Genomic DNA, 27,693 nt, shown 5'->3' with positions numbered 1-27,693 from the left:
TAAATTCGCCAGATGACTTTTTTGTGTTTCTAACACGTCTATACTGTTAAAGTACCTACTAAATCCATGGTTTCTCTAGAGTAGACATTGTTTACGACTAGGTATTCAAACTGACGCGAATCCCACGCGGGACCTTTGGCGCGACATCGCCTCATTTGGACTATTCCAAACTTTCTTTTAACATTAATTTTTTTTAAAACTAGCCTGTAGGTGTTGTGTCCCACTGCTGGGCAGAGGCCTCTCCCTTATTTTTCCACTCATCTCTCTCCATACCAAGTTCTGGAAGTAGAAATTTGTCATAATTTTTTGAAATTTAAATATCATAATATGAAAATAAACCCTTATAAATTAATTTCTACAAGAACCGGTTCTAATAAATGGTTACGTAAATTAATACGGTTCAGTGAAATGGTATTTCTTTATGACCACAGTTGACCAAATAATGCGGAACGTGACCTAATAGTGTTATTATTTTCAGGATAATCCACTAAATCCTTCCTTTTTCCTAAACTCGAACTACGATTGCGTAGAAGGTATTTTTGGTCGTAAATCTGCAACAATATTGAAAATTGGCGTTTTTTGCCTTCATTGGCAATGTTTGTGTACCTTAGTTGTACCAGTAGCGCCTTCTGGGCTGAGCTTTGCGTAATATGCCCTTTTGTCTATATTTTAGTTTTACCGCGGCTTTTTGGCTCTGTGGTAAAATAGCTCTTCAATAAAAATGATCCACTGGCGAGCGGATTTTGCTAGTCCATGGATTAGAAAATTAAATGGCTTATTACACATTTTTACTGGCAACATCTGATTTTGTCCATCATCCATTTTCATTTCGCAAACTCAAAAAACGACGGAAAAGAAAAAGAAATTTCTTTTTGTCGGTTAAAATAAATCTTCTTCCTGGATAATGTGAGTGTTTATACGTTTATGTACTCAGTGGTTGCTCTAATTAGATAAATAAACTCAACTCTGCAAGAAAGGACGATTATACGGTGAGAATCGTAACATTTGATTGAATTTGTTTGTTGAACGAGAAAGTGTGACCGTTGATGTGGTCGATGTTAGTGGAGATGCGATCTAGTTTCACATCTCACTATAAATGTGTTACTATAAATGAACCGGCTCGCAATTAACTATTTGTTCCGCAATATTGGTCAAGTAGCCATTACTCGATTCGAAAGGAGGCACCGTTGAATCATCACTTTATTGTCGTTTTTACACGCACAGCTACCCTATCTCAGTTATTTAAAACACGCCTACACTAAAAAGAAAGTTATAACATACAAAAGAAGTAGCATTATTAAAAAAATAGATACAAATTTGCATGTCTTGTGTTAATCAGTATTCATTGTTTATTATAACAAAGTAGGACATAAAGAGCCTTGGGTGTGTTGACAGTAAGTTTGAATCAATTTATTATATCAAAAAAGCAAAATCCTTGACACCAGGACGTAGCTGCAAGTAAAATGGGGCCACATGTGTTGCATAGTGTGCATTTAATTTGCCTGTAATTTACAATCAGGGTTAACTGGCATCCTTTTAAAGAAAATAACTGTGTGGCGACCTCTTGATGTAACTGGCAATTTTAAATGAATTTATGTTATGATACATGTTAAGTTCTATTAAATTGTGTTTGTTAGTAAAATATTATTTCAGTAGGGTTTATGACAGACACTATGAAAGCAACAGAGCAATATGAAATCAACTATATTTTGAAAACTATATTTTTCATATTTTGTTGCATTTTTTTTCCAAGAAAATAATACAAATTCTGCGATGTAGATTTGTAACATTCCAAGGGAAAAGGTACCTTATGGAGGCTGAATAAACCCAGTATTCCCAGAATGCATGAAATAAATAAATTTCACAATTTACTTTATCTCATAGGTGAAAGAAAATTAAATTTAACTGGAACAGAGAACTGCAGCTAAAATTTGACAACATGGAGGATGAAAATGAGTATAAAAAGTTGCCAACGGAAGATAAATGTGTCCACAAACTTTGGAAGGCCCGCGTTGCTGGGTACGAGGAGGCTATCAAACTTTTCAACCAGATTGATGATGAGAAATCTCCAGAATGGAACAAGTATTTGGGTCTGATCAAGAAATTTGTCACTGACAGCAATGCAATGGCACAGGAAAAAGGTAAGTTATATGTAGATAAACAATGTTAGGTTTAAGCCACAGATACACAGAGACACTTTAAGTGTATTGAAGTACCTACTTAGAAATGTCTCCCTAATGAACTGGCATCAGCCTTTGCATCTTATCTCACTCTTAAATCTACAACACCACCACTATAAGTGGGACTAGCTGCACCCTGGGTCTTTATTCCTGTGGGAATTTCGGGTTAAAAACCCTATATGTTATTCCAGATTATTATCTACCCATGTACCAAATTTCACAACTATCGGTCCAGTAGATAATGCATGAAGCGGTAAACTTACTTTCACATTTATAATATTAGTTGTGATTGGTACAGCATGTCAGTCTCCACTTCTCGCTGTCTGATGTTAATAATTAACCAATCTGTTAAGTTTCTCTTGGGACTTCCTCTACCTCTTTGCCATTCAATTTCATATACTGTACCCTTTTTACAAATATTGTTCTCCATTCTCATATGTGTCCATACCATTGAAGCTTAATCAGTAAAATAGTGCACACACATACAAGACCATTCATACATGCATAAGATTGAGCACTCATAAATCCACTTACTTATTAATATAATTCTTCTGTAACTGGACAGCAGTCAATTAGATAATGGCTGATAGTATGTTGTTTGGTTGCGCTCAATTTAGCTGCCACAGTGATTTGTAGCATGATCAAGAATTAGGTAATCAAACTGCAGACTATGATGGCTGTAATGCATTTTATATTCTTGGAAAATTTTAAATGTAAGGTTTATCACATCTTTATTTCTTGCGAGGTGACAGAGCCAAGAGATGACTGAAAGGGGCCGGATCTCCCGTTTATTGCCCTTTCCCTTGATTGACTTTTACAATATGCTCGGAAGGAGAACCAGCTGGCACATTCTATTGAAGACTTATCATCATATATACATAAATATATATTAAACTTCTATTACAAGCACTTATTATAAATAGGTACATAATTGAATCTAATATGTTCAATCACAGTTACACGTGATTGAATCCTCCAAAGTAGCGACACCTATAATCCAATAGATTTTGCCTGAAATTCAGCCAATTAGTTTCACGTGGGAATACCGGCCAGCTCATATAAGGCATCGGCGTCACATGTCTAGACTTATTTACATGACTATCGCAAAGATTAGCTTATTATACTTTTGGTAATTTAGAGTGCTGGTAATGGTAAATTACCAAGCCCCCCCCCTCTACCATTACTTGCACCTTTTTTGTATTAACTTTTTTTAAGCATAATAGGTATTGAACTTAAATTTATTATAATACCTTTTTTATTATAAACTTTGAAGTAGCTATGATTTTTTAAAAGATTTTATTGTTTTATACTTATGTTTTATTGACGTTAATGCTATAATTCGTCTCGTCTTTATTATCGCGCTGTTCTGCGCGTTTCGCGTCGCACGACATACCCGCCCACCTCGTACGTATGTCCATCATTTGCACGTTTGTATCACACTCTATACACTATTATTCTAGGTCTAGAAGCGGCGTTAGTATTCGTGGAAAACTGCGGTAATGCCGGCAAAACAGTTGGCGAGGTGATGTCCGGGATCGTCGCCAAATGCATCGCCGCGCCCAAAACGAAGACCAAAGACCTGGCACTGCAAGTAAGTCCATTGTAATCTCTATGACCAGATATAATGGGTTACTTTCCAACTAATCAAATCAGAAACAAAAAATTATATGGAGCTTGTTATAGTATGGAGCCAGTAGTATGTTGTGACGTCACAATTTTGGAGTCAAAAAGCATTTTTAATGAGAACGAAAAAAATATTTTATTTTATTGATTTCACTAGAATTTACAATTCTTTTTCCAGGTCACATTAATGTATGTAGAAATAGAAAAACACGAGATTGTAGAAGACGAGCTACTTAAGGGCATGGAGCAGAAGAACCCCAAAGTTGTGGCGGCGTGCACGGCGGCGCTCAATTCCGCGTTAAAACAGTTTGGAAACAAAGTGATCACAATCAAACCTATGGTGAAGAAAATACCAGTGCTTTTAGCGGACAGAGACAAGACTGTACGAGATGAGATGAAGGCTCTTGTTATTGAAATGCACAGGTAACTAGGTCTATTTATCACAGTATGGATGAGTTTTTGTACCCGATTTTGTTATTGTATCCGTCAGGTTATATCAATAGTGTGATATAATCTGATCACTCTTTAGAATAAAGCGTAAATTAAGTGTACTATAATGAGATTCATTTTCAAATGTTACAATTCCGTGAGGATTTCTGAAAAGATAGAAAGCAGGCTGATGTCTCTCTAATTAGTTTCCCTTCTAATAAAGAGGGGCGAGAGAGAGTACTGCTCAGTCCAGTAATCCCTAATAAATTCCTAACGTATTAGTGTAAACTTGATTTGTTTTTGTAATATTTAAGTTGCATTTTATTGTTTTTCTATTTATCTGTTTATTTCTCAAAATAAAAATAACATTGAATAGCTTGTGAGAAACTGATTGCAGTCAATCGAAAGTGAAAAAAATAATTAATTGTCCCTAATGTTTTAGATGGATCGGCGCAGCCATAGAGCCGCACATAGCGTCCCTACAAGCGGTCGTCCAGCAAGAACTTCGGGAGTCGTTCGCGGGCGCGGGGGGTGGCGCGCAGCCTTTGCGATATCTCCGCTCTCAGCAACATCGGGTGCGGGACACCAACGTCGCTTCCGACTGCGCTGACGGTGAGTTTCTGATACACCTTTCTGTACATGGCGACCCTGCAAGCTATACAACAGCTCAAAATATTTCACCGGCTGCTCTGACGGTAAGGATAAGGACATGAAATTAACATCAAATATCGGACTTGGGCGGTGGACAATTGGTAACGAAATCGAAAGTATGCTAATTTGTTATTGCTCAAAGAACTTTTTGTTAGGATTGATATCGGCCCATTACTATAATGGTGAGTAGTAGAATGGTGACAGGATGATGTATGTGTTTTCTTTTTTTATTTATTATTCTTATAAGATCTATATTTATTGCAATGCAGTTACTAAAGATACATGTCTGTATCGGTTAACGCGTTTAGGAGTGGTTAGGAAATTACCTATAATTAAGTACTTAGTCGTCCCATTTGACATTTTTGTATTTATTTATTTAAAGTTTATGCATTCAAATACATTCGATATACAATAGGTACAACATGCTAAGCATTATCTGTTTACCGTAAAGACATTTTGAGAAGGTGATAGGCGGGGTGCAAGATTTGTGTCATTCGATAATACTACTTAGTGAAGCGCTATAGATTCTGACGATTCAACTTGAGTGCAGTATTTTTTTTCCATGTAACAGTTCGGCCAACCTGCAGTTACTGTATCAGAAGTAAAGGAAATGTCCAAGAGACCTCTGCAAAGAAGACATCTCCTTTATGTTTCATCTGTTGTTGCTGTTACCAAGGCAAGGGTTGTCTTTTTTACATTGTGGCTCTAGGCAAGCATAGTTTCCAGAGTTAGGGGTGGCATTTCTGAAATTCGTTTCTTAGCGCTCACTTACATTGTATACCTACTATTTTGAAAGTGTACTCAAGTAATGACAAATTGAGTCCTCCTTCAAGTTTACGACGGGACTAGCGTCGTAGTCAGGCTAAGTACAGCCTTATTCCGTCTAACATAGAGATGGTTTTGCGTTTGGACACAAATTAGGCAGGGGCGTTATCAAAATATTCGAACAATACGTATAATAAACCGTTTTTATGACAGTCATCCAATCACTTATTGTAACGATCCTTGTACTATAATGAGGTCATTGACATCAATTTTATTTTTTCAGGCGCTGCCGATGACGATGATGCAGACATAGCCGGCGGCGATTCTGCTGACTTGGACCCCTACGAACTCTTCACTCCTGTGGAGATCTTATCCAAGATTCCAAAGGACTTCTATGATAAATTGGAAGCTAAGAAGTGGCAAGAGAGGAAGGAAGCTTTGGACTCCCTGGAAGCCATATTGAAGACTGCCCCGAGATTGGAGCCGGGGGATTATGCGGACCTTGTCAGGGCTTTGAAGAAGGTTAGCAGGATTCTTATCTTTTTTTTAAAGCTAGGAAGGGTATAAGGGTAATAACTTTAATGTACGAAAAATAAGTACAGACCTACATAAATTTAAATTAGTACAAGGATAGTCAATTTTTATCAATATTATGCCGCTAAGTTTGGTTTAAACACTTTTACTAGTATAAAAGTTACCATTTAACCGATAGGGTGCAGGGGTGAAGTGGTACCAGAATTATTTTTTTGGTATGGTTATTTAGGCTTTTAGTATTATAAGCTTTATGCATATTATATTATTTAACCAGAAATAACGTGTTAAAATTATTTATTATCGAGTGTGTTATTGCTAAAACTTGTGTTAGATATATTTTTCACATTTCATTGCGATTTTTCCAGATAATATCAAAAGACACAAACGTAATGATAGTGGCCCTTGGCGGCCGTCTCCTGGGAATGGTCGCGAGCGGATTGCGCGCCAAATTCAGTCCGTACGCGGTGGCGTGCGTGCAGGCCATACTGGAGAAGTTCAAGGAGAAGAAGACTAACGTTGTCACCGCTTTGAGAGAAGCCATCGACGCTATCTATCCTAGTGTAAGTATCTTCACATACATAGATTATAATATATATTTTTTTAATTGAACACGATTAGGTCGAATTTATCTAACCAAGACGTAAAAATGTATGACAAAAACAAAGTAGTACAGAAATTAACACATTAAAACAGCAAGTTGAAAGTTTAACTCAAGAATATATATCATTTTCTTTTTAATACATGTCAATATATAAAGAAAAATGACATCCGCAGACGAACCTGGAGGCGATAATGGAAGACATGATAGCGGCGTTCGACAACAAAAACCCGCAAATAAAGGCGGAAAGCGCCCTGTTTCTGTCCCGCGCGCTGTGTGTGACGCAGCCAGCCAACTTCAACAAAAAAATTATGAAGGCCTACGTCGCCAGTCTGCTCAAACTTCTCGAAAGCGCTGGTGAGTTTTATTTGCTTGATTTTTGACGTTTGAATATATTATGAGTTAATTCACAGTTAAATACATATGATTACCCAAAATTACAGGCATAGTTTGGGTAATCTTGATCTTGTTTTTAATTGAAACCTGCCAATAAGAAGAAAGTTGAATACTAGTGGGCCGTCCCAGCTTTGTTTGGGTAAAACCATAAAAAGTTGTCTATTTTACTCTCAAAACTTTTCGTTTATCTTTGTGCCAATTTTTATCACAATCGCTTAAGTAGTTTCTGAGTTTATTCATTACAAACAAAACCAAGAAAAAAATTAAAAACGGATAATGAACATTCTGACGGCTATTTGTCTCCGAAATACAAACTACCGTTTAAATAGTTTGGAGACAGCCTGTGGCTGAAGAATAAAATATTTAAGCATATGATTAAAAAATTGAAAAAAAACTTCATTAAAAAATATTGTTGTCGCCAAGGATGATATGGATACTAATGGTCTGATAACAGTCTCTTCCGAAGTGTAAACAAAAAAGTAGAAAAGCGACCTTGGACTTCGACTGAAGAAACAGGGCAAACACTCAGATGAGAATGAGGATTTTTGTTTCAAAAGTTGATCTAAAAATTGGAAACGTTGAAACGACATCATCCCGTCTACGGTCTCCTTGATTGCATAGAATGTTGTGTTTGTAGAGCCGGTAGTGCGCGACGCGGCCGCCGAGGCGCTGGGCACCGCCAGCAAGCTGGTGGGCGACAGGAACATCGCGCCGCACATCGGGAAACTGGACAACCTCAAGGAGCAGAAGATCAAGGAGTTTGCGGACAAGGTATGTGTACTAATAAATAAATAAATATTTTATGTCCGTTTCCCATATAACGTTAGTAGCAGGTTGTAATCATAGTTTGGTTGGGTGTTTCTCAGAGCGTTTCTACCGCTGCGGTCGCGCTGTCATTACAATTTTTCAAATTTTAACGAAGACGAAACATCTGCCAACACTAATAATGCAGTAAGGATTATATAATATTAAAGACGGTGATACATACTTTATCTATTTTAAATAATTTTATTTTCCAAAAATTACAACCCTAACTAGTTCATACATACTACCTATATCATATTCTAACGTTCCATACATTGAAAGTACCCCCCTCCGCGCCTCACAGCACCTCTCTGAAATTGTATTATTGTGAACAAGTTATCAATATTATGAGGGTAGTTCGCGAACTTATGTTGTGGTTCTAATCATAAAAATAATCCTGTCCCGAGAACAATATCAAACACAGATGTCATTATAATCTAAAAATTATTCGTGTTTAATTTCTCAATATAAATGTTCTCTTTTCAGGCGGAAATCAAAGTGAAAGTGTCGGTAGCCAAGAAAGATCTGAAGCCCAAAGCTTCAGCGGCCGGTAAGGGGGACTCCAAGCCCGCTGCGGGCTCTGCACAGCCCAAACCTGTTAAACGCCCCGCTTCAGGTCACTACATATTCCAGCATTTATTATATTTATATAGCAAACTTGCATCTATCTTTACAGGTTATTTCAAATACGGTAAATACAACAAGCTATATTTTAAAATCATATCAGGATTATATTAAATTTGGTAGGTGCTTGGCCAATTTTCAGTAACGTATATAATACTAGCTTTTTCCCGCGGCTTTGCCTGCGTTTTCCCACTGGAATAGTTATTTTTCCGGGATGAATGTATCCTATGTCCTTCTTCACACTTCAAACTACATATATGCAAAATTCACGAAGATTAGTTAACAAACTTTCGCATTTATAATATTAATTAGGATTAGTGGGAGGTGGGTTTAAAAGATATACGCAATATTTTTGTATATGTGTCGCGTGCAGGTCCCGCAAAGAAGCCGACGGTGACAAAGAAGTCAGGCTCCCGCTCACAAAGCAGCCCGCCGCGGGAACAGGAGCTGTCGCCGGAGGAAGTGGACGCCAGGGCCGAGGCGCTGTTTGCTGTCGACGTGCTCAATGGTAAGCGCCAACTCCGCTTTTGTCTTCCAATATATTTTTATGTAAACATTATTACCGTCTTTTTATGATTTACAGAATTAAAAATTAAATTCCATGTCTTTTTATAATTGTACAGAATTATTAATTAAATTAGACTTGAGGATATTACTTTCGCCGTTAATAAAAAGTTTTACTTTAGAATGTATAGGTTGGAACTAATTTTTGATTATTTTCAACAAAATTCAACTATGTACTGTTAAGATTGTTTACATGTTAGGACTCGTAAAAAAAAAGAAGTGTAGGTTGCTTGATTTCGCCGCCAGGAGCGCTAGTGTGAGCGAGGTTCATGGTCAAAGGAAAATTTAAAAGGTTTTGTGGGTGGTCGTTTTTACAAGCTTCTATTTAATTTGACCTGTCCTAATGTTTGTCTGCATTCAAATCTTGCAAGTTAAATTTCACTCAATTCCATTTGTGCTATAGATTTGAAATTTTCCACTTCGCTTCAGTTTTCATGATAATTCATTATTATTACATTTTTTTGTCTTGAATGCATTTCTCTCTCTGTCAACATTAAAAGTGTGTGACGAAAATTTATTTTTTGTTTGTATCAGGACTCGGCGACGGCAATTGGAAGAATCGCCTCACAGCCGTGCAAAGCTTTCTGTCCACTGTCCAGGGGCTGTCGGCGAGCGACGCCGGGGCGCAAGTGTTGTATCGCATACTGAACAAGAAGCCTGGCCTCAAGGACACCAACGTGCAAGTGATGAAGGCCAGGCTAGAGGCTTGCAAGTATATCACGGAAAACTTCCCTGTTTCCACGTGAGTTATTTGGTTATTTGACTCATAAACCTCATATTGATTATAACACTGGTATACTGTAAAAAACTCATATTTGATTATAACACTGGTATACTTAAATTAAAAAAATATAGATTTTGACAACTAGTAACTAAGTCGTTGCTGAAGTTATAAAAGACTAGCTGCTTGCGCCCCGTTATTCAATCCCCTGGGAATTTCGGGATAAAAAATGCCCTATGTGTTATTCCAGGTTATATTCCACCCGTGTACCAAATTTTATAACAATCGGTCCAGTAGATTTTTCCGTGAAAGAGTAACAAACATACGCACATCCTTCAAACTTTCGCATTTATAATATTAGTAGGACTTATTGAGTGGCACATTTCTAATCCTGCTATTATTTGGTTTTTCCTTGTTAACTCCTAGTTTTTTGCTCCCAGTGTGGCAGCAGACTTCGTCCTACAAGATGTGATAGCGAAGCTCGGCGAGGCGTCGTGCGCGGCCATCGCCGCCGAGTGTCTCACGGCGCTGGCGGACGCGAGTGGCCTGGACCACGTGCTCAACGAGGGGCTAGGGTTCGCCATGGACTCGCAGAGGAACCCCAAAGTGCAGTCTGAGATGTTCGCCTGGATGGCCAACGCGGTGAAGGAGTTTGGCTTCGAGTGAGTTTTTTTGCATATTATTTGGAAATTCTTCTCTGCCTTCTTTTTGGGCTCTGATTTCTTGAGTGACCTGATGTAAATTCTCTTTCTATGGAGATATGAATTTACTAGCGCCTCGGAGCTTCGCTACCGTGCAAATTTCAGTGAAAAAAAAACCCTTTGTTCTCTTCTATATCTTCCTTGCGAAGTACGACACCTATTGATTTGCGTTCAGTATTTAATCTCAAACATGTAATTTCTCTACAAAATGTCCAGCATGAAAGTGACGTCCATAATCGCGCACTCGAAGAAAGCCCTGTCCGCCACAAACCCGAACGTGCGGACATCGTGCGTCACTTTCCTCGGAATATTGTCCCTCTACGTCGGGCCGTCGCTGGTGAACCACTTCGACAGCGAGAAGCCGGCCACCAAGCAGCTGATCAGCTTGGAGATCGACAAACATGCCAATAGTACACCCCCCACGCCTACAAGGCATCCCGCTACTGCGGTCAGTAAGGTATGAAATTGTGTTTATTTTTTATTTACATTTTTTATTACAACTAGAGTAGTGTTCTAAAGTTAGTCTATTTCTTCCAGTACCTTGGTCCACTCCACTCACTAAAGTATGCTTAGTCTCTTTCTGTCAAAGGGCAATTATTATAAAGTGCGACAGTGATAAAATATATTTTAGCTTAAAGTACACTTAAACGTTTTTATGAATAATAGGGCGGCTTTTTGTCGCGGATAACAACAGCTATTACAAAATATATACACTTCCAGTCCGCCAGCAAAGGGTCAATGGGCGACGACATCGAGGAAGTGTACGAAGATGCGGCGGAAGACGAGCCCGCCGCCGCCGACGACGCCCGCCCGCGGACCGACATCGCGCCGCTCATCACCGAGGCCTTGGTCGCTGAGATCAACGACAAGAACTGGAAGGTACAAACCAACAGTCAATAAAATAAAAATCCATAACACAAGGAATCCTGGTGTGGAGTCTGAACTCAACTAACTGTCCTAAATTGAACAAGAACAATTAACATACTTAATATAAAATAAAATATAGATATCTATGGGGCTCCGAGCTAGCATCAACTTTAGCCCTAGCCTAATATTTTTTATGCTTTAAAATTCACCTAATTTAAAGCTAAAATAAAGCAGTCGCTTTATTGTTTTAAAACTATAGTTAGATTTTCATTTGTCTATTTCAATTTGATTTATATGTTTTTAGTTACAATCATAAATAAGAGTATTAGTAATTTTTATAATTATTATTGTTTTCTATAAATCAAATAGTAAATTGATGTCACTTGAACGTTAGGTCCGCAATGAAGCCCTAGAGAAGGTGAAGAGCATTATAGCGTCGTCATCTCCGATCAAGTCATCACTAGGAGAGTTACCAGCAGCGCTGGTGGCGCGGCTGCTGGATTCCAACTCGAAGTTGGCACAAAGCGCTTTGCAGATTTGCGAAGCCCTGGCCGTAGCTATGGGGAGCAAGTGCAAGCAGCATGTCAGGACTTTCTTCCCTTCGTTCTTCCAAGGTAAACATTAAAAATTTATAATTTATGTTGTGGTTAAGTCTCGAATTGTGGCTTAGCTACACAGTTAGTGCACGTTAATATTTGCTCAGTTTCTTCCCAAAAACTAAACGATGGGTTTGCGGTTTGATTTTTTGGGAAAAAGTTGGGCAAATACTGGGCGTAAACACATCTCTGCGTAACCTAAGTTTAGTCGGTTAGACCTAGGGATGGAGACCAGTGTTTGGATTGTTATAAATTTTTCTTCATAGTCGTATTCCTCATGGCTAAGGGCCGTGGTTATTACGTGGAATTATATACACAATAACTTTCTTGGCATTAGTAATGGAGTGGTTTGCCATTGCCTTTTCCATTTCATACACAAGTTAATAATTAACCAGTGCGCAGGGTTCTTCACGATGTTTTCCTTTACCGGAAGTAAGTGGTGGTCGATGAAAATAATTATACATGAGTCAGATTGTTATACAAACTCATGTGGCACGAGTAGAATTCGAACCTGGGATTTTGATCCACAGGCACACAAAATTTTGGTGTATTGGGCATATATTGCTGGTTTTTCATTGCGGTAAATAAAAGAACGAATTCGTGCACAGTGTGTAGTTGTTTTTGTTTAATAAAGAATGCATATGTTTATGATGCATCGTGTTCCAGCGCTGGGCGACAGCAAGCAGTGGATCCGGTCGTCGGCGACGTCGTGCCTGCGCGCGTGGTGCGCGTGCGCATGCGCAGGTCCGGCGGCGGCGCTGGACGCGGACATGCTGCGCGAGGCGCTGGCTGCGGGCTCGCCTGCGCTGCGCGCCTCGCTGCTGCTGTGGCTCGCCGAACATCTGCCCGCCGGTGACTCTCTCTCTCTCTCTTTCTCTTTTTTTGTCGCAAATACTGGCCAAAATTATATTTTTAAAACTTGCCACTGTCACTACATATTATAAAATAAAATCGCTTCCCGCTGTCTGTCTGTCCCTATAAATGGTTAGGTTTTTAAAACTACGTAAATTTGATGCGGATTTTTTCTTTATATAATGTGATTCAAGAGAAAGTTTTAATTAAATAACTAATCCGAACGAAACCTACAATACTTCCTTATTTACTTTAAAAAACAATATTTTCTATCTAATCAATGTTAGTTTTCATAAAATTTTACAAGCTTTTAATTTGCCTATACTGTCAAATCTTGCAATTCAATTTATTAGTTTATATCGGTTGTGATTTTAATTTGTAAATTATAATGTTTTCCTTGCCACAGTGCCACCAAAGTCGTTCCCCCGCGAAGAGTTATCGTCGTGCGTGCCCTTGCTGTTCTCGTGTATCGAGGACCGCGCGGCGGACGTGAGGAAGGCGGCCGCCGACTGCGTGCTGCCCTTCATGCTGCATCTCGGCTACGACGCGCTGCACAAACAGATGGACAAAATTAAGGTGAGGACGTTAAACAACTATTTTCAACATTTGATCAATGAATAATACACAAGACGACAGATTTGTCAGTTTAATCCGACCCGCATTACTGTATTTCCTCGTCTAGCAATTTCCCAAAAGGTTGTCTGGAAGAAATTGCTTACAGCGATTAGGCCGTCTATTGCACAATGCCTAAATCTATGTCATAATGTCATGCTATGTGTGATTATGCATTTTATACTTATGTAATTAATTTGTGCAATAAAAAATTATTGTATTGTAGATTGATCATAATTAAGAATTTATTACAATCATATAGGTGAAGAAACGAAAAAAAGTCAATAATCTTTGTTTGCATAAGTATATGAGTATACATGTACTTGTGTGTGTGTGTCTGTTTGATGATATCTCAATAAATGAAATTCTGGTATCAGAATAATATATATATACTATTCTGATTACTGATTCTGGTAGGATATATATAGATACATTTTAGATGCCTACCAGACCAATCCATTATAATCCGAAGAGATACAATACGCGTGGGTTGCATCACAACAAAACTTCGACATAAACATACTCGGTACTCCTAACCAATTAGAAATTTGCATGCATAAAACGAAGCAAACAATGTAGAGGTAACAAATAAACCTACATTCACTTTTCATTCATTCTTAATTAGGATAATAAAAAGACATGTAAATAATTTTAATCAACACAAAATAAACGTTTAATTTCCAGCCTGCATCTAAACCGGTAATTCAAGCGGCGTTGGACAAGGCTCGTCCTAACTTGCCGGTACAGCCGCTGCCAGCGAAGGCCAAGAAGGACGACGCGAAGGGCGTCAAAACTGGTGGAGCACTCAAGAAGGACGCTGAGAAGAAAGCAGTGCCTGTCAAGGGAAAGGTGAAATAGTTACATAAATTACATTCATTGATAATTTAAAAAAAAGACGATATATTATAATAAGATATATTAGTCGCCTCGTACCATATCCACGGGATATGTAGCTACTGTTACCATATCAACCACATGTCAATCAACTTGATGTGCATGTACCTATGTAAATAAAATTTATCACGAATTTTATTATTGTTAAATACAAAGAGCGGGTCGGGGAGATTTAGCTATAAATCAAATCAAATCTTTTAATTAGAAATTAAACCTTCACAGGAACTTTTTCACGTCAAATTTTATATTAAATAGCAATTTCTCACAAGCTACAAACTACTGGCATTTCGTAGCGACCACTAATAAGATCTCTGTGAGTAAATAAATTTTGTTTTTTTTTTTATTGTAGGTACCAGTGAAGCCCGGCTCTGCATCGAATCGCAAACAGAAAGATGACGAAGATTGCACTCCATTGCTCCCTAACAATAACGCTAAAAACCAGCGCATTATTGACGATCAGAAGTTGAAAGGTAAATTAAGTTTTTTTTACAAAAATAAAAACATTTTTGAGACAAGCTTTTGTAGTTATCTAAAAGATCTTGCACCATTCAACATGTGACAAAAATGTCCGTGCATCAAACTGTAGACGAATTACGTCGTTTGGAGCCGATCCTGGTACCACCAGGTCATGTTTATGAATAATGCACGTCATGTTTATGAATAATGCACTGTTACGCAACGCAACTCTTCTCAATGCAATTAAACTTGATTACAGACAGATGGGATACGTATGTTCCATCTTGTTACATTATAAAATTATGGATTTATGAAATTAGTTATTATCGGAAGTTGTGCATATTTTGAGGATTAGTTAGATATAGCTAATATCATTGCGCGATGTCACGTTAGCCACTATGAAGAAGGGTACTGGGGTATTATATAATCTGTGAGAAGGGTATATACAGTGTAAATATTTGTATGCAGTACTGAAATGGAACTTCACAACGCCCCGCGAGGAATTCTTCGAGCTTCTCAAGGAGCAGATGGCCACTGCGGGACTCAATAAGCAGCTTGTGGCCAATATGTTCCACAATGACTTCAGGTAAGATAACTTGAGGGCGCAAACCGGCACACTAGCTCTCTTTTATTTATTAGCAAAACTGTATTACATATTTTGCTATTTTGAAGCCTAAAATAAGATAATAATTTCCAGATATCATCTAAAAGCCATCGAGGCCCTCTCCGAAGACCTGAACGAGAACGGCTCAGCATTGATGGCCAACTTAGACTTGGTCCTCAAATGGCTGACCCTGAGGTTCTTCGACACCAACCCTTCTGTCATCCTCAAGGGCCTGGAGTACTTGTCGTTCGTGTTCCATTACCTCATCGAAGCCGATTATACCATGGCCGAGTATGAGGCTAACTGCTTCATACCCTACTTGGTGCTAAAGGTGTGTGATACTATTCTCATTTTGTAGTTTAAATTTTAGCGGTTGTTTGGACCAGCGTAATTTACGTAACTTAAAGCTAAATAGGTAACTTTTTATGAATAAGAGAGGTAATCTTTTTTATAACTATATTTTATAGTTCACATATTTAAAATACTTGTTACATTGGGAAGTTGGGATGCCATTTTAATAAATTTACAACAGAACTATTTTTTTGTATCATATTAACAAGATTTTATGTATTAATTTACATGTGTTTTTGCAAATATCTTTCTTTATTTTTACTAATGTTAAAGGTGGGAGATCCAAAAGACACAGTGCGAAACGGTGTCAAGGCGCTATTCAAACAAATCTGCGTGGTTTACTCCGTGACCAAGCTGTTTGGATATTTAATGGAGGGGCTCAAGTCCAAAAACGCAAGGCAGAGGACCGGTAAGAACTATTTTATTTAATATTTTCTTTTTATCTAGTCTATTCTGTGTCTAAAGAGTTGAACATTTATTTTTATAAATCATTTCGTCAATAAGACATGCATTATGTACATAAAATCATCAGTGATAACTTAAAAATTAAATGTAAGTACCTTACAAACTATACAGCACATTGGGATACACATGGGTATGTAATGGTTAACGAAGTACATTTTTTGCTATTACTATATCAAGATTGGTTGATAAACATACAGAATTACCAGCCAAGAGGTTATACAGCGTCGTCATTTATTTTCTGCTCTTTTTAGACAAACGGTACTGACATTGGGTGCTAGCCCCTAGTTTTTGCGAAATCACAATCGTATCGGTAAAGTTTATATCGAAAATAGTAGGGATGTAAAAGGAACTATTATTTTTCTGTAAAAAAAAATCACATTGCCGATACGATTACTTTTTAGCCAATATTCGTGCTAGCACTACAAGTAGCACTCATTATCTAAAGTCGATTTACATAAGTAAATATTAATGATTTTGAAGAAGTAATAATTTGTTATAATCTTATCAGTTGACTTATCATTATCCATGATAATTATGAAATTTTAGCATGTGTATATTGCATTTTGGTTGCCCGTGTTTACATTATTTTCTATATGTTATACCAAATACCAACTTTGTAAGGGTTGTTAAGACTATCTTACAATCTTTCTCAAAATCTGCAACACACGAGAAACATCGCGCAGTTGAAATTAAGGCGAAGGCTAAAAGGCGTCAAAGTAAGTGCGAATCTAGTTTAAAAATTCATACAATTTCTTCCCCAGAATGCCTAGAATGCATCGGTCACTTACTAGAGACGTACGGGGCCAGCGTGATGTCCCCAGGCGGGGGGTCACTCAAGGAGCTAGCGAGACATATAGGGGACAGGGACAATGCCGTGCGGTCGGCTGCCTTGAATTGTGTTGCCAGCGCGTACTTCCTCGAGGGGGAGAAGGTGTACAAGATGATTGGACAGGTAGGAAATTTAAACTGTGTTTATGGAAATAATTTCACGTGATTTATCTTTTCGTCAGTGGTGTAATTCGCGGTTGCGAGGCTTAGAAGCTAACGGCCAGCGTAAAAAGTGAGCCTTAGAATTTTGATGATTTTGTTTTGACCTCAACTATCTCAAGAAAGGCTGTTGTTGCTTCTTAGATGTTAAGGCTATTGTACTTATTTTTTATACATTTTCCCAAATTTTGCCCAGTGTATATTCCTACGAGGTTGAAGTTAACCTGTGCGACTTATAAGTTATGCTTATAGTACCTAAATCAATTTGACATTCGTCACTTTCCTACTTACTTCCGTACTTTCGGTCTTTGGCGTTCTCAATAAAATGCGTTGCATTGTTAAGAATGTGAATAGAAATTGAATGAATCGTTATTGTCATTATAATGTCGATTTCAGATCTCGGATAAGGACCTGTCGCTACTGGAGGAGCGAATCAAGCGAGCGGGCAAGTCTCGCAGCGCCGAGGTGCGGCGGTCGATGGTTGTGCCCTTGTCTGCTTCCGGGCGGCCTATACTGCAACAGCAAGAGGTTTGTTTTGTACAATTTTCTTTCATTCTCTTTTTCTCATGTTCGCATGTTCCGGTTCCGTTCGGGGCTGTGACTCTGTTTACGTCTTCCTCTTCCCCTTATATTGATCATGAAAATTATTTCAGGAGGAGCCACCTCGCCGCGTTATTTCAGTTGAGGCGTCGCCAGCCGATTACGAGGAAGAAGAAGAAGAGGAGATGGCGCCACCGCCGCCTCAGCCGTGAGTTTTATTTTCATTACTTTACATATAATATTTGTGTGTTGGTTCACTTACGTCAAAATGTAGCAAATTATTGTACGCACGGTATGCACGATTTGGCCAAAAACACAATAAAAAAATCACAGAAACATAAGATGGGTTATGGTAAGTTATGTTAATACTATCTTATAAAAAAATCCTCAATTCTTCCCGGAAGAAGATATACTGGCCCAAATTAGAAACTAACACGGGTGAATCCGCAGGCAAAAGCAAAAGTAAAAATATTTTCTTTATAAAGATAAATATATTTGGTCTTCCACAGAGCAGCACCGGAGCCCAAAACAATCTCAGGTCCGTTCGGCTTGGACCCCGAGCTGATAGCGCAGCTGGACGCGGCCGTGCCCGTGCTGCGGCGGCCGCAGCTGCCTGAGCTGGATCTCAAGTTCCTGGACGAGCCCATACCGGTCGCCAACCATAGCGCGCATAACATCACTCCCGCTGTTCGACAGAGGTGATTGTGTAACCTAGGTTTTAAATTTATTTATTGCTTTTTTTATGTAAATGTAATGGCTGTTACTTGTTTTGCACACCTTATTAAATCGAATGTAAATGTAATGACTCCTACAGCAACGTATAACCGAGACTATGATCGCAAAAAGATGAAAATTTTTGGACGAGTTTTGTTATAAGATATGCCTATCCAATATTTGAAAAACACATTTTTTAACGCTGCTTTATATGTTACATTTAGTGGTGAAACAGGCTCTTACTTTTTTCGTAAAGTATGAGATACAATAAAGAGGGATTAAAAAAATATGCGAGATTTGAGTAACATGCATATATTCAATTCCAGTATGGTGCCGATGTCGCCCCCGCGGCAGCCGTCCCACCCGCTGCCGCACGCCGCGCCGCAGCCCAGTGTGGACGACTCCCAACTCGCCGATACTATACATTCCATCGCCAGCCCCGACCTCAATGTGAGTCGTGTTTTTTTTGTTATTGCCTTATCGTGGCTGTCCATATGACATCCATGGAAGGATATAGAAAGGTTTTTTTCTAGAGCCACCAGATTAGTAACATAAGCAACATATGTGAATCAAAACGAACTTCTCAATTGAAATGTATCTTCGGTGTAATTAAGGATAATTACATTCCTTTAGTGAGAGAGGACCCTCTCTAATGGATCGGGTACACACCTCGCTCTAAGACGCTTCGATTTACGATGTCGCTGCATAATCTACTAACAATTATATAATATAAATTCGTTGGTGCTGGGTAGTTATATCACTATGTTTTGCCTCCAATTAGACGTAGAAATATAAATTAAAAATTACATTACTAATACTTATTCTCTTTATATTCTCGTACTCGTATTGTTTCCGATTTTAATCATGCACAAAAATATATATGCATATAAAAAATGGAACGATGGGGCCCAACACTGTTTAAATGAGTTTCTTTCGAATTTTTTTTCCAGCTGTGGTCGTTGCGAAATACTAGTAGTTAGTGGCTTTGTAATTAGTTTAGAATACGACTTGATAAAGTGTCTTTAAACGTTTAATTTCGTAATAAACGACTCTATTATCACTACATAGTATAAAACAAAGTCGCTTTCTCTGTCCCTATATACCTATGTATGCTTAAATCTTTAAAACTACGTAACGGATTTTGATGCGGGTTTTATTTATATATAGTTTGATTCCTGAGGAAGGTTTAGGTGTATACAGGGACGGGTCTCTAGTAATGTTATAATTGATTGGAACCAATTGCAGGCGGCGATCCGCGCTCTGTCGCTGATCTCGGGGGCGCTGGTGTCGGGGCGCGGCGCGGCGCTGGCGAGCCACGAGGCGCGGCTCGTGGGCGCCGTGGCCGCGCAGGTGCGGCGGCTGCGTTGTGGCGCCGCGCATCTGTCGCCGCATGAGACCGCGCCCGCCTACAAGTACCTCGCCACTGCGCTCACTACGGTAAATATTATATTATGAAGGAGGAAAGTTTATGAAGTTATATTGTCCAAAGGAGACACAGATACATGAAATAGTAAGAAGAGATAGAATGAAAGTAGACGTGCACTAGGAATACAGATACAGAATACTAGTGAGAAAGGAAGAAGAGAAAACGAAATTATAATATTTACGTAAGTGCGGAAGCGTGCGAGCGGAGTAGCGAGCGACACGGCCGCGGTGTCCGAGAGCGGGTGGCAGACTGGCGGGCGACGGACACCGAGTGCGCTCGGGCAGCCTTTTGTAGTACCGTCAGGTTGCGCGTCTCCATTAACGTCGCACGAGAATATCGTTGACGTCGTCGTTAAGGATTGCCACACACACGTTAACGATAAGCTAGTTGGTAATATATTGCAAATAGAAATAACTGTGGTAATAATATGCTAAAGTAAAAATGCTAAAAAAAAATAATAAGTTAAAGATATGACAAAAATATTTGGTTCCGTCCAACTTAATGAAATGTTCGCAAAAAAACTAAGTTTGTTCGACCACTACGTTTATGGTGATGTAAATTTTATTACAAAGTTTTTTTTTATGATGGTTGAGTTGAAAATGGATGTGAATTATCATAGTTTTCCTAAATATATATATTTTATGTACCTTATTGCAGTTCTACGAGACGGCGGGTTGCGGGGCGCACGTGGGCGAGGCGGCGCTGTGCTCGCTGCTCGGGGAGCTGCTCAGGGTGCTGGGCGGCGCGGGCGCGGGGGCGGGGGCGGGGGCGGGGGCGGGGGCGGGGGCGGGCGCGGGGGCGGGCGCGGGCGCGGGCGCGGACGCCGAGCGGCTCGTGCGCGTGCTCAACAACGTGTGTGTGCGCGTGCTCGAGCACTCGCCGCGGACCTGTCTGCTGTGGTGGGTGTCTACCTTTGTCTCTAGTTGTCTGTGGCCTTGTGCTCATCGTGACAGACTACACTGGAGGTCCCGAGTTCGAGCCTCAGTTAGGTCAACATCGAAAATGATCATTTTCAGATTGACCTGGGTTTATCACTACATCGTCGCTTCCCGCAGTCTGTCCCTATGTATGCTTCAATATTTTAAACTACGCAACGGATTTCGTCCTGTGAAAGGTTTAGGTGTGAAAGGCTGATATTTAACAATCTTACAATAATTTATATAAACCGATTCCAAAGCATTTTCTAATAAAATGATGATTCATTTCACAGCGCAATCGTGTCACTTCTACACGAGTCGATAGGCGTATCGGACCCCGCGTACCCCCGCTACCAGGACTTACTCCTCAAATGCTTCTGGAAGACCCTCAAAATGATATCAACCTGGGATGTGGACTCGATAGACTACGACGCAGTCTTATACAAAATACATCTGTTTTACAAAGCGTACCCGAACAGCTATTGGAAGAAAAATCCGGATATAAGTGACACGCCGTACAGGTTAGTGATATTAATGTTTATTTATTTACCTACTCCGTGCGGTCGCCACGCCTGAACGCTATCTGCAGGTTTTAGGTTTGATTCCCACCGCGAAAATATAGCTATTTGTTCTTGTGATAACAAATATTTGTCTGCGATTCTGGGTGTGTTGTGCCACTTTTCTATTTTGTTCATAGGACCCTCAATATAAGCTGAGCGCTTAGTATTGTCGTTGAGTTTCGCTATTTTATTATATTTTAGACAGTTGTCGTACACAAAAAAAAATATAATTTAGAAACAAATAGGACATGGTCTTTTAATTAAATATTTTTATGTTTGAAATTTTATTGCACACAAAAAAAAGACAAATAAAAGACAAGTACAATCACAGTGCTATTTTAAAAAAGGGAAATTCTTCCAAAACCGTGCATTTGAATCTTACCCATAAATTTTTTGGTGTATTTTTTCAGAACGGTGAAAACATTGGTGCACACTTTAGTCAAAATGAAGGGTTCTTCAATCACGAACCATCTTACACAGATCCCTGACGTCAACGAGTCCGATCTCTATCCCTACTTACTCAAAGTTCTCAAGGTAATTTTCACAATTTTCCACGGGAACAGTTTTCAGCATGAATATTTTTCTCCATACTTTTAATTATATGAATACAACATTTCAAGAAGTTTTAGTAGATATCACGTGAACTGGTAACAAATAAATTTACAGGTTTATATAGTCTCAACAAAAATTTAATTATTTTGAGATTACAATCTAAAAATTTTACATGTACGTTCACGAAATAAATGTTCTGATTCGAAAGTAATAACAACCACTTTAATTTTTTAAGACGATATTATAAGAATATCCATTTAAAATTTGCCGCCGTACACTTTCCAGCAACTGAAATTGGACGAGAAAAAAGAAAACACAGCGGACGCCCTCAACGGCAGTTCTATAATGGGTGGAGTGGGCATCGGCGCCGCACTGAGCGGCAACGTGGCGCTCTCCGCCGGGAGGCTGCCCAGGGGCGTGCACGAGGAGCTGGCGCTCATCTTGAAGAGGATCGGGAGTAAGGAGCACAACAAAGATGCGCTGTCTCAGCTGTATGACTTGCGGGTGAGTGGGAATGTATAACATGTATACTATTGCACGGGGCTGACCAGATGTTGCACTAGGTGGCAACGCGCCTAGGGCTTATTTGCTTCTTTAATTTGAGGAGTTTTCACAAAGAAGTGGATCTTTTATTATTATTAGTATTTTAAATAATTATAACGGTAATAAAGTTATTAGGAAAAAAAATAACTTTTAAGAGTTTTATACCTACATTTATATATATTTTTTTAAGTTAATAAATAAATTGTATTACAGGAGCGGCATCCAGAAGTAGACATTTGGACGTTCATGCAAGGCTCGTCGTTCTACTTCCGCAACTACGTGGAGCGAGGCTTGCGGGAGGTGGCCGAGCAGAGGAAGATGGCCACTATGCCCATATACAAACACGACTACAAAAACGACAATATTGGTGAGAATATGTTATTTTTCTCTCTTAGCCGGGGATCTCATATATGAGGAAGGTTCCTCCTATATATGAGATTCGAACGAACATCACCCTGGACTGACGGCGTAATGATAAAATTTATTCTATCCTTACATGTTATAAAACAAAGTGCTCTGCCGTGTCTAATGGTTTGCGATTTTTTTTTTCAAATACCCATTTCATAGAATATAGAATATAGTGTGTGATAAACGCGCCTGACACATTTTGCTGTGGGTGAAGCTGTGAGAACAGTCAACTTTTTTATACATATTTATGATGATAGAAAATGTTGCTGGATTTGATTGATCTTGATTTATTATTTTCCAGATATAAGCAATGAAAACGATGAGAAATCACACGTCATATTCTTGGAAAGACTGCGAGCTTTACAGGTGATTATTTAATTTGAATTATGTTTTTACTCTGTTTTCTGAGGAATTTTTAAAAAATATATGATATATTTCCATTCTTCTTTTTTTAATTACTACGTAAGACAATGCTCAGAGGAAATGTAGAGAGAAACTCATTTAAACTATGTTGATCCCTATTATGCCAGAAGGGCTTACCATTACTGTTTCTTGTATGCCTATGGAGTACAACGGAGCGGCAGGATGCAACGTAGCAATGAGGCCGGGGACTATTATTTATTATTATTTCCTGGTCAGAAACGCCAGCGCAGGCACCAGACGAGTGATCGGTCTTCTCATGCTGGAACCATTTCCCCGAGACCTTTATAAGATGCTAAATTTATACTAATTTTATAAAAAAGATTTGTAATTTTTTTAAATTCAAAAACTACTAGACCGACAGATGAAACCTTCAAGAGTAACATAGGGTTTGTTATGGTTTTAATATGTGTCGCAGGCTAAAGCGGGCCTGAAGAGCGAGTCCCCGCCGACGTCGGTGCCGCGGTCGCCGGCCGCCGGCCGCGCGCTCGCCGACTGCCTCAACGACAACTCCCTGCCGCGGTCGCACACCATCGACCCGCAGCTCGAGGTGAGGCCACTCAGCTGTCTCAGCAGGCCAGGACGTGCTAAAATAATATAACCTTCGAAATTCACCCTCATTTGAAAAAAAAAATTACTCTTTATTTATAGGATTACACAATATTACTAAATTTCACCTGATTTGGTTCAATATATTCGGAACAAATTGGCTGTGACAGACGGACGTACAGACAGACGCACGAGTGATCCTATAAGGGTTCCGTTGTTTTTTCGGTATCTTAAAAACTATTACGAAGAACGAAAGGCAAGCTACTCCTCATCATAAAGTTATTGCTAACAAAAAAAATATATATAATATTTTATCCAATTCCAGCTCCACACGACCCAGCCGATGTCACAAAAGAACGAAGCGGCCGTGGACGCTCTACGCCTCAAGCTGCAACAAATCAAAAGCTCCTCCAAGAGATAAAGTCTACAACACACTTGGCAGCTCTCTCCAGCGGTTCCACTCATTTATTTCCCAAACCGCCACGCGTTGTACCGAGGAGTCTCGAATAAACTTTACATTGTCAGAAAATACTTGCTAGCAAGTGAATTTCTCCCGGTATATTCGCGCCTTTATTTATTATAATCAGTATAATTTAGAATGGCGATACTGAAGTTAGTCACTTGTGCGTTGCAGTAGGTCATGCGGGGTGTTTTTTTTACACGACTGTTTATTTATTAAAGCTGATAACCTGATAAAAGGTAACCTATGTTACTCCTGAACGTCTAGTCTGTCTCTGTGCCAAATTTCATCAAAGTAGTCCAGAGTAGTAACGAAATTAAAAATTAAATCTTTCCTCTTTATCATATGGCGGATAGCACGCCACATCATTCCCCCAACCAGACCATAACTACGGTCGATAAAAATCTGGTAGCTTCACTCTTCTACCGCTGTGAGTTTTTCTTTCTTCAATCATATCAGTATTAGAGATTATGTCTTTGGGGACGTCAACTAATTTACACATTTATATTTACTTTGCAGTTTCAGACTGTCATTGGGGTGCTGGTTGATTGCCAACTATAAATTGGGGGTTATCGCAGCTAACTTCAGTCCCGCCATCTTGTATGATTGTCACTGTAAATCTCAACAGTTTCATACATCGAGTATTTGTTTGAAACCTCGACTCTTAACTCTAGTCTGAAAAAATCTCGAAATACTCGATTTGTAACACTGTTTTGTTGAAATTTACTTCACGAGCCATTATCATTAGTTCCTAAACTATTTAGTATTAAATTCCCAATTGATTTGATGGCCTAAATGTGTCTTCTGTAGAAACGTCCATTGTTGTGACCCTTGCCACGATACTCGTGACAAAACAGCTGAACAGTATCGCTAAAGACAGGGTAAATATGCTTTTATAAATCTTTCGCCGTCTTATGAAAAGTTGGAAACGTCAAAACGTGTTTTTAGTTGAAACTTGTTTTTAGTTGAAACTTGTTTTGTTCTTTCAAGGTCAAATATTTGAAAAAGAAAACATATTTTTTACAAAAAATAAGTTTTGAGCGTTTTTATGAATAAGACTGTCGATCATTGTCTCTTGGTAAGGGGTTGTTTTCTTGTTATTCTTAGCCCTCGGTTTTCGTATCGAATTATTCGTTCTTTATCGATAGCCATGTTGTTAATGTTGATACTGTTAAATCACAAACACCCGGTGTTAAAAGTCAGGTTGTCTATGTTGACATAGAAGTCATAACAATATGGTAATTGTATATTCTGGATGTATAAAATTCTTGTCATTGCCATGTCACTAATCACATGAGGTTCAAAAGTTAGAAAACAATTTGATATTATTTTTAAAAAACCCTTAAGAGAGAAAGCGTGTATACTTACTTACATATGTTTGAATAAACGCCAGATATTGGCTAATGTAATGGAAAAGAAATTCGTGTCGTTTTGTATGTTAGATTATGAATTAACATACATTGTTAGTTATAGAAAGCTATTCTAACATAAGCACATAATGCATCTATTTACATAACCAGCGAACGAATTAAGATCTGTATACATACATGGGAATAATAGATCAAGAGCAAACATGCCCTATAGATATAATATGATTACAGTTTGTCACTAACTTATACATTGTCTATTGTAGTTAATCCATTCAATATATTATATCTTGTATTTACAAGATCTGAAGAAAATGTATGACATTCATAACATAATTGTGCTATCTCTATGTAGTGTCCAGTGAGCTGTAATTACTTTCTTTGTTCAGTAAAACTTGTAATCAAATATGTTAACATAGCAAAATGATATAAAAACTATGTGATTAGAACAGGTAGTGAGAGTTATATACTAGTTTTTTACGAGGCAATGTTGTTTTCATTCTCCATGAAAACCATCTATTGTCTATAGCTGCTAGTGATGTAACGGGTAAAGTTTTCGGGGTTTATGTCTGTTGGCGACAGTCAATTTGCCACATCTTTGTCAGTTACACACATTGATAAAATATAAACATTATTTTTTTTATGACGAATTGACTGGCAAATCAACAGAGGCCCAGTTTTTTGGTTGGATGATTTTAAGACTGTTATTAGCGTTTGCGACGTTAAGCAATACTCATTTATTCTAATAATTGTTTAGAATTCGACTTTAATTTACGTTTGTGTTTGTATTTTGAGTTTAGTGTGAGAGGTCATCCAGTAGGTTTGTCAGAAAACTTTATAGCTGAGATGAGGCCATTTTAACATGTTATACCACAAAATTATTATTGTAAATCCTAACATTCCCTACAGTATTGATTTCTATGTACAAAATTTTTAACATAACTGTTCATGTTCATCGTCATTAAGATTCGGCCATATTAAATTTATGCTTTATTATTTTTATTAGGGAAAATATCGATCGGCAAATCTGGCATCCAAATATAATTTGATTTTTGGACAAATCAATTCAGTACCGGTCGTACTGAATTGATTTGTTCATCATGTATTGCGATCGTCATTTTTAAAAGCTATGTTCAAATGAGAGTATTAAATTGACTTGGCTAGAAAATACAACTAACGGGTTTGTTGTTCAAAAATGAAATTAACTGCAGACTGGTGAGGATCGTTTCATAAATTGACGAGAAACCTTTTTTATTTATAATTTTGCAACAGCAGTAGCATATTGGAAAATATCATTGAATTATTTATGTCATTATTTGAATGCCATTCTTAAATAAATAGATCCCTGATATTTCTAAATTAAGCCTTATCTTTGTAATAACTTCGTTTATGTTCGAATTTTCATCATTAGGTTAGCATATTCACTCTAGTTTTAATTTCGCTTTTTATTACTAGTAATTTGACATTTTATTATTGTGAGCATTTATTTATTTCGTGTAAATTAATATTATAAATCATGATGTAATAATAAATAAAGTTCATGCAATATTGTAAATGTTTTTTTAATAGCTAAGATATCGTCAACCATTTGAAATAATGCCATGATGTAGATAAGTTCAATTGAGTTCAGAAGAAGAAGATGGTTATTTCTAAAAAAAACCCCCGAGAAGAGTCTTTTGTCACTATCGCACTTTATAATGTTTGAAATTGACTGAAAGAGAAAAGCTTTCTAGTATGGTTTCTTTTTGTGGTGCGAGTTTAAAGGAAAAAGGAAGGATTATCCTGGAAATAATAACACTATTTTAGGTTATGTTCTGCATTATTTGGTCAACTGTGGTCATAAACTGATATAAACTTGACTTTGACTGAAGACATTATCAGTATGAAGTCTATATTTTAATAAGTCTTCACGTGTGAAGTGTTCCGAGCTTTTCGACCGTTTACTGGCTCGAAAATTTTATAG

The 27,693-nt window shown here is 38.3% G+C and overlaps 1 protein-coding gene across 2 annotated transcripts; it reads left to right on the top strand.

Moving 5' to 3' along the window:
- The first annotated feature begins 806 nt into the window (after positions 1-806).
- msps (mini spindles) lies at positions 807-27,285 on the top strand. 2 transcript variants are annotated; one of them, XM_053760225.1, is made up of 37 exons: positions 807-906; positions 1,885-2,141; positions 3,641-3,771; positions 3,982-4,226; positions 4,675-4,844; positions 5,932-6,170; positions 6,548-6,742; positions 6,957-7,137; positions 7,814-7,947; positions 8,467-8,596; positions 8,978-9,112; positions 9,703-9,910; positions 10,330-10,551; positions 10,807-11,047; positions 11,311-11,469; positions 11,852-12,071; positions 12,720-12,905; positions 13,312-13,481; positions 14,202-14,366; positions 14,761-14,881; positions 15,336-15,453; positions 15,565-15,802; positions 16,096-16,231; positions 17,049-17,239; positions 17,671-17,802; positions 17,928-18,022; positions 18,324-18,512; positions 18,855-18,978; positions 19,774-19,965; positions 20,612-20,853; positions 21,165-21,392; positions 21,842-21,965; positions 22,269-22,487; positions 22,740-22,893; positions 23,236-23,300; positions 23,773-23,904; positions 24,229-27,285. In XM_053760225.1, the coding sequence occupies exons 2-37, from the start codon at positions 1,940-1,942 to the stop codon at positions 24,322-24,324; spliced, it is 6,129 nt and encodes a 2,042-aa protein (XP_053616200.1). In that variant the 5' UTR covers positions 807-906; positions 1,885-1,939; the 3' UTR covers positions 24,325-27,285. The 2 variants fall into 2 exon arrangements, with proteins under 2 accessions (XP_053616200.1, XP_053616199.1); XM_053760224.1 differs by having other exon boundaries at positions 808-989.
- The last annotated feature ends 408 nt before the right edge of the window (positions 27,286-27,693 follow it).

Source organism: Plodia interpunctella, chromosome 20 (assembly GCF_027563975.2).
Source record: "Plodia interpunctella isolate USDA-ARS_2022_Savannah chromosome 20, ilPloInte3.2, whole genome shotgun sequence".
NCBI classification, from domain to species: domain Eukaryota; kingdom Metazoa; phylum Arthropoda; class Insecta; order Lepidoptera; family Pyralidae; genus Plodia; species Plodia interpunctella.
The sequence above is the reverse complement of the archived record's forward strand: the minus strand, read 5'-3'. Positions and strand labels throughout refer to the sequence as shown.

Excerpts from the sequence above, each read along its gene's own strand:
- msps (XM_053760225.1), top strand. The coding sequence starts at position 1,940 with ATGGAGGATGAAAATGAGTATAAAAAGTTGCCAACGGAAGATAAATGT. Across the intron at positions 2,142-3,640 it reads TGCAATGGCACAGGAAAAAG|GTCTAGAAGCGGCGTTAGTA; the intron begins GTAAGTTATATG and ends CTATTATTCTAG. Across the intron at positions 15,803-16,095 it reads TACCCTACTTGGTGCTAAAG|GTGGGAGATCCAAAAGACAC; the intron begins GTGTGTGATACT and ends CTAATGTTAAAG.